The sequence below is a fragment of the Rhinatrema bivittatum genome, chromosome 16 (genome assembly GCF_901001135.1).
Source record: "Rhinatrema bivittatum chromosome 16, aRhiBiv1.1, whole genome shotgun sequence".
NCBI classification, from domain to species: domain Eukaryota; kingdom Metazoa; phylum Chordata; class Amphibia; order Gymnophiona; family Rhinatrematidae; genus Rhinatrema; species Rhinatrema bivittatum.
Window position 1 is genome coordinate 48,147,168 of NC_042630.1, and position 7,506 is coordinate 48,154,673.

The window sequence follows — 7,506 nt, forward strand, 5'->3', positions numbered from 1 at the left end:
ACATGCCTCAATTCTTTTGTGTTTATTTATTCTCCAGCCTCCCTCAGAAGATCAGAGATGAGAGCTCTACATTGTTTACATTGCTGTGACTGCCTAATCTCTCACACATTCTTCCTAAGATGGTATTTCTCAGAAGTGTGATTACTCCTACACCATACTTTTTTCCTCTCACCTTGTAATTGCTAACTTGGTGAGAGGGAGGATGTGAAAATGGAAATGATAATGGATGATAAATCATTAAAAATAGGAATTGGCTGCCTCTCATCACCGTGACTCAGGAATTTTCAACACTGATAGCCATAGGCATGATTGGGACTACTTATATATTATAGTTTTCAATATTCATTCAATTGCAATGTTTTAATCTCTTTCTTCATATCCTAACAGATTATGGGCACTGAAACAATGGAGATGGAGAATAAGACAGGGACAACAGGATTCATTATTCTGGGCTTTAATAAATATTCTCATGAGGAAACCTTAATTTATGTAATAGTTTTACCAGCCTTCTTTATCTCTATTCTGGGAAACCTTGGATTTCTAACATTAATGTGGTCTGACCATCATCTCCACAAACCCATGTACTTCTTCCTCAGTATCACGTGACGCCGACGTCACGTGATTCCCGGCAAGTTCGCGCCGGACGGCTCGTTCGGCCCAAAAAGAACTTTTGGCCAGCTTGGGGGGGCCTCCTGACCCCCTCAAGCTGGCCAAAAGTTCTTTTTGGGCCGAACGAGCCGTCCGGCGCGAACTTGCCAGGAATCACGTGACGTCGCGTCTGAGTGACGCGGCGCCACGTGATTCCCGGCTCGTTTGCGCCGGACGGCTCGTTCGGCCCAAAAAGAACTTTTGGCCAGCTTGGGGGGGCCTCCTGACCCCCCCAAGCTGGCCAAAAGTTCTTTTTTGGCCGAACGAGCCGTCTGGCGCGAACGAGCCGGGAATCACGTGACGCCGGCGTCACTCAACGTGCCGCCGACGTCACATGCTTCTCGCCAAGGATTGCAGAAATGGCGTCCTCACTCCTCGCTCGATCACCAGGGAGTTGTGGTAAGTCTGGGGGGGGGATTAAGGAGGGTGAGGGGGTTTAAATTTTTATTTTGGCTCAACAATCGCGATTTCCCACATATCGAACATATCTATGTTCGATATGTGGGAAATCCGATCGTTTATGTCGAATCAATTTTTTAAGTAAAAAAAAAATATGAGTTGCGTTTTACTAATGCGGTCAATCCGAATGCACACCCCTACTCCTCACTGCTATGGCCTATGATCGTTATGTGGCAATATGCAATCCATTGCGATACCCACTCATGATGAATAAAAGGATCTGTATTTTACTGGTGGCTGCATCATGGTTAACTGGCTCTCTGGATGGAGTTCCTTTTGAAATTCTCATATCTCAGTTCTCCTATTGTGGCTCCAATGAGATTGACCACTTCTTCTGTGACCTCACTGCACTGCTAAAATTATCCTGTAGTGATACCCACAACTTTGAAATACTTGTACTTTCTGAAGGAGCAGTTTTGTCTCTCATCCCATTTCTTCTAACTCTATCATCCTACATCTTTGTCATAGTAGCCATCTTGAAAATCCATCATTCTGAAGGGAGAAGAAAGGCCTTCTCCACCTGTTCCTCCCACCTCACAGTTGTTTTTCTATTTTATGGGACAGTTTTGTTTGTATACATGAGGCCAAGTTCAATGCAATCACCAGAGCAAGACAAAGTATTTGCCCTTCTGTACACAGTACTCACCCCCATGCTAAACCCCATTATTTATAGTCTAAGAAATCAAGAAGTTAAAAATGCCCTTAGAAAAATCATCATTAAAAAATAAATGAAATGAAAAAAGACTCTCTCTGCATTCCATCTGAAATGCCGTCAGGAATAAACACTTATCTGGTGCTTGTTTGTATTGCTACTTATGAAGTGAATGAAGAACCATGTAAAACTGCTCAATGTAATTCTTGTGTTGTTTTTCTTTTTTAAAATATTGGTTGATGGTAAAGGAGATCTCCACTCCATCTGACTTGTTAATAGTGATGACAATATGATCAAATTTTTCTTAAATACTGGAGGAAATATACTAAAAATATCTATTAGAAATGCATTTAACTTTCAGAGTGGTGATTAAGATAAAATGAAAAAGCATAGCAGGGAGACTAAATAAATTATTTGCTTCTGTCTTCACTAAGGAAGATGAAAGAGATATATACCCATGCCAGAAATAATATTCAAAGTTTCAGCAAAATGGAAACAAATCTCAGTGTACCTGGAAGATATAATAGGTTAAATTGACAAAATATAGTTTAGCAAATCATCTGGACCAGATGGTATACATTCCATAGTGTTGAAAGAACTGAAATATTAAATAATGTACTTGCTATTAATAATGTGTAAACTATCATTAAAATCATCTATGGTACCTGAAAACTGGAAGATTGATGATATAATGCCAATTTTTTAAAAGGAATCAAGGGATGATCCAGTGAGTCGGATATCTGAGCCATGCAAAATGGGAGAAAGTATCATTAAGAATAAAATATTAACATATAGATGGGCATAATTTTTTTTTTTTATTGCATTTCTTAAATTATTACAAACAGTAATTCTGATACAGAGGTAAGAATAAAACTAAGAAAAATTCACTTACAATACAAAAATTTCCTCAAATTGTATCAGTTGCTAGGATAATATTAAGAATAATATTAGTGAACTTTGACAAGGTGTAAACTATTGGAGCAAAAATGAAAAGAAAATATTACAAGCATAAACCTCCTTGTACTCCCTCATACATTCCATTTATCCCACTTTTTCATACAACCCTTAGGAGTGAGTATCAAGAAATGCACGTAATTGATCTGGGAAGTTAAAGATATATGAATTTCCTTGATATTTTATATAGCACTTACATGGATATCGTAAGGAGAACTGTGCTCCCTTTTCTTGTACTTCCTTCCGAAGTGCTATAAAATGTTTTCTCCTTATCTGTGTTGTGCGAATAACATCTGGGAATATTCTCACTGGAGCACCATAGAAGTTTTGTTTTTGTTGTCCGAAATGAAGTTTTAACACCTCATCTCTCTCTGCTTGGGATTGAAACTGCACCAAAAGGGTTGCTCTATTTTCAATCTTTGATTCGTATGATTTTTCCAAAAATTCTGTCAGGTTAAAACTTTCCATAGATTTAACATTATCATTTTCCTTACTGTGTTGTTGTAGTAAGTAATAGGATTTAGACAGCTTAGGAATTGAATTTTCAGAATACTTTAAGATGTTTTTTAAATAACTATTAAACAAGTCCACTGGTGTCACCAGATGAACTATAGGAAAATTGAGTATTCTTAAATTCAGTTTCCTATTCTGGTTCTCTATCATTTCTAATTTCCCTTCATGTTCTTGAACTGACTTTATTAAGTTAACCTGAGTTTTCTTTATTTCTCCCAATTTCTCATCTAAAACAATAGTATTTTTCTCTAAACATTCTATGTTACTTTGCATACAAACATTCTTATTCAGAACTTCCTGCACATTCAAAGTTAAATTATTTAGATGGGCATAATTTAATGGGATAAAGCCAATATGGATTTAGACATGGGAAGTCTTGCCTCACAATCTACTACATTTTTTGAGGGTATAATAAATATGTGGACAAAGGTGAGCCAGTTGATATAGTGTAACATGATTTCCAGAAAGCATTTGACAAAGTCCCTTGTGAGAGTATTCTTCAGAAATAAAATGTCATGTGAAAGGAGGCAGCATCCTATTGTGGATTGCAAACTGGTTAAAAAAGAGTAAACAGAGATCAGAATAGGGCTAAATTTTCACCATTTTCCCAATGGTGAATTATGGAGTGTCCCAGAATATGTTCTGGTACCAATGCTTTATAATATATTTATAAATGACCTGGAAATGGGAACAATGAGAGAAGTCATCACATTTGCCAATGACACAAAATTATTCAAAGTTGTTAAATCACAAGAGGAGTGGGAGAAATTGCAAGAGGAACTTGCAAAACTGGAGTGTGGGCATGAAAATAGCAAATTAAATTTAAAGTGGACAAGTTCAAAGTAATGCACTTAAGGAAAGATACTCCGAAATATCACTAAACAATGAAAGAGTCCACATTAGGAGTGACAATTAAGAAAAAAGGATCAAGTCACCATCATTAATAATATGTTGAAATCTTCTGCTCAGTATGCAGCAGTAACTAAGAAAGCAAAAAGAATATTAGGGATTATTAGGAAAGGAATGGAGAATAAAACAGAGACAATCATAATGTCTTTGTATCACTTCATGGTGTGACCTTATCTTGAGTATTGAGTGCAGTTCTGGTCACCACATCTCAAAAAATATATAGCAGAACTAGAAATGGTACAGAGAATGTTGTGTGCCCTGTCCGCTTCCGGCCCACGCATGGGTCTGCTCACCTCTCTGGCTCCTCTGCAGGTCCTTGGTTGGCCTCCCCAGCAGCAGCCGCGAGCTCCTCCAGACCTCGGCATCCCGCGGCGGCGGTCGTCGGGCCTTCCACTGCATACCTGGCCTCACGCCGGAGTTCGGCGTCTACTGTGGCATTGGCCACGCCCCTACACTTGTGCACACGGACCGCCCAGCTTCTTGTAGGGCCAAGGGCGGTCCTAGTTCCGCGGCGTGCCTTGATTGAAGGAACTACTTAAGGAAGTTCCTGCCTGCACTTCCTTGTTTTGGCAATCGGGTCGGCATTGTTAGATGTGCTAGATTGTTAGTGCATCCTAAGCCTTGTTCCAGTCTCATTCCAACCTTGTTCCAGTCTAGTTCCAGCCTTGCTCCAGGATCCAACTGTTCCAGCCTTGTTCCTGCATTCTAATGTTCCAGAGCCTCTCTGTTCCTATGTCTGTCTGTTCATCTCCTAGATAGTACCGTCGGACTGTCTCTCTGGTATTGACCTTGGCCTGTTCCTTGACCTTCCTGACTGCTGCCTACATCCTGATCTCTGCCTGCCTTGTGACCTTGTCTGACCTCCGGAACCTGACCTCTGTCTCATTGACTACTACTCGGACTGACCCTCAGATTCTGACCTCTGCCTGATTGAACACGTCTCCTGATTCTGGCTCTATCCCTTGCCTTGTCATCGTCTACGTTGTTCTGGTCCTCCTTGCTCCATCTGACCTACAGTCTCGAGTCCAACCGCGCTCCCTTGCTGTCTGTGGGCACGCCTGTCTACTACCTCACCAGGAGACCCTGTGAGGCCCACCTAAGTCCAAGCAGCCCGGATCCCTACAGGCTCCACCCAGGGGGACCGCAGGCTTCCAGTGGTGAAGCTCATCTAAGCCTCTATCTCCTCCAGTGCCCCGACCCCTGGGGGCAGGTGCTTCCTGGTCCCTACCAGGGAGCCGTTCTCCACTCCTCCAGGACAAGGGTCCATCCCCCGATCACAACAGGTTGCCAAGACCATGGACTCGGTGGAGTCTCCCGCCTCCAGGGCCCTACCAGGTTTGGCCGCCACAGTCAAAGAACATCATCAAGGTTTGGAATCATGAGCCTCTTCAGTGGAAGAGCTTCATTCCTAGGTGCAAGATACAGCTCTGGCCAATCCCGTGGGCCTATCAGCCTCTATGCTACCCAAAGCATCATTGGCACTTCCTGCCCCTCCTCAATACAGTGGGGACCCACGCTCCTGTCATGGCTTCTTCAATCAGTGCTTCATGCAATTTGCACTGCAACCCTCCTTGTTCCTGAAGGAAATCACTAAAGTGACCTTCATCCTTTCCCTCCTGGAAGAGAAGGCTCTGGCATGGACCTCTCCTTTATGGAAATGCACTTATCCCATACTTTCCAAGTTATCTGAGTTTGTTTCTCTCTTCAAGCAGAACTTTGGAGACCCAGGCCACCAGGCTGTAGCCATCCATAGTCTACTCCAACTCTGTCAAGAGTCACGGACCTTCTCCGAGTATACGGTGGAGTTCAGGACCCTGGCTACTGAGCTTGGGTGGCAAGAAGATTGTCTACAAGCCATCTCCTAGATGGACTCTCCAGCGCTCTAAAAGATGAACTCTCCATCTGTGAGACTCCAACATCTCTAGAGGAACTGATTTCCCTCACCGGGAAGATCGACCATCATCTCCGGCAAAGGCGCCTAGCAGTAAAGGCTTTCCGCTCTCCTACACCGCATCCCATGTGTGTCCAGAGTCGTCCAGACAAGATTCTGGCACCACCGCCTTCTTCCGTGGTGGAACCTATGGAGGTGAAATGTAGATGACTGTCTCCAACCAAACATCTCCGTTGGAGGAAGGAGAGACTTTGCCTTTACTGTGGCACTTCTGGACATCTTTGGCAGTTCTGTCTAGTCCATCCGTAAAACTGCAATGCCTGAGCATGGCAGGGGTCCCAAGTTTAGGTACTACTGTCACCGGCCCCCAACTTCTTCTTCCCATCTCTCTGGGCATTGAGGCCCACTCCTTCGCCACCACTGCTCTTGTCGATATCTGAGCAAGTGGCAGCTTCCTCATGGATGACATTGTCAAGCTTCTGAACATTCCTCTTCAGCCCTTAGATGTGAGCCTCCACATTGCCTCCATTCATGGAGAACCACTCCCAGGGCTCATAACCCATCGAACAGTGGCTGTCCATCTTACCATGGGCACGCTCCATAAGGAGAAGATGCCCTTCTATGTATTAAAACATTCTACACATCCAGTTATCCTGGGGCTGCCCTGGCTCCAGGACCACAAGCCCCAGTTCGACTGGCATTCCCTGCAGTTGGTGCAGTGGGGCTCCAAATGCCAGAAGACATGTCTATGTCCAGTAGCTCCAGTAGTCCCTGTTCTGAAGTCTACCACTCTATCTGGTTTGCCTACTCAGTATGCTGACTTTGAAGACGTCTTCTTGAAGCAGAAGGCGGATACCTTGCCTCCGTTACGCAAGTTCAATTGTCCCATAGAACTTCTGCCAGGCACTACAACCCCAAGGGCAAAACTTATCCATTGTCTCACCCAGAAACCCTAGCCATGTCTGAGTATATCAAAGAGAACCTAGAAAAAAGGTTCATCCGTCCCTCTGATTCTCCTGCTGGAGTGAGCTTTTTCTTCATTAAGAAAAAGGATGGAGGTTTACACCCTTGTATTGATTACAGAGGGCTTAATGCCATAACCCGCAAAGACCAATATCCCCTGCCCCTTATTAGCGAGCTATTCGACCACCTTCAAGGGGCAAGGATCTTCACCAAGTTGGATCTAAGGGGTGCGTACAATCTGGTATGCATCCAACATGAAGCCATCTGGAAAACCGCATTCAACACGAGGGATGGTCACATTGACTATACCGTGATGCCTTTTGGGCTATGAAATGCCCCAGTGGTCTTTCAACACCTTATGAATGAAATTCTCCGAGACCTCTTGTACTCCTTCATAGTCGTATATCTTGACGACATCCTCATCTTTTCCAAAGACCTTGAATCTCATTGAGACCTTGTCCAGATTGTTCTCCAATGTCTAAGAGAAAACCATCTTTATGCCAAGTTAGAGAAGTGC

General features: G+C 43.3%; 1 protein-coding gene across 1 annotated transcript; it reads left to right on the forward strand.

Moving 5' to 3' along the window:
• Nucleotides 1-1,250: 1,250 nt before the first annotated feature.
• LOC115078867 (olfactory receptor 2M4-like) lies at nt 1,251-1,835 on the forward strand. The gene has a single exon (XM_029581927.1). It carries the CDS (start codon nt 1,260-1,262, stop codon nt 1,833-1,835), a length of 576 nt encoding a protein of 191 aa, XP_029437787.1. The 5' UTR covers nt 1,251-1,259.
• The last annotated feature ends 5,671 nt before the right edge of the window (nt 1,836-7,506 follow it).

Bases quoted from the DNA above. Each gene is read 5' to 3' on its own strand.
- LOC115078867 (XM_029581927.1), top strand. From the start codon at position 1,260: ATGGCCTATGATCGTTATGTGGCAATATGCAATCCATTGCGATACCCA.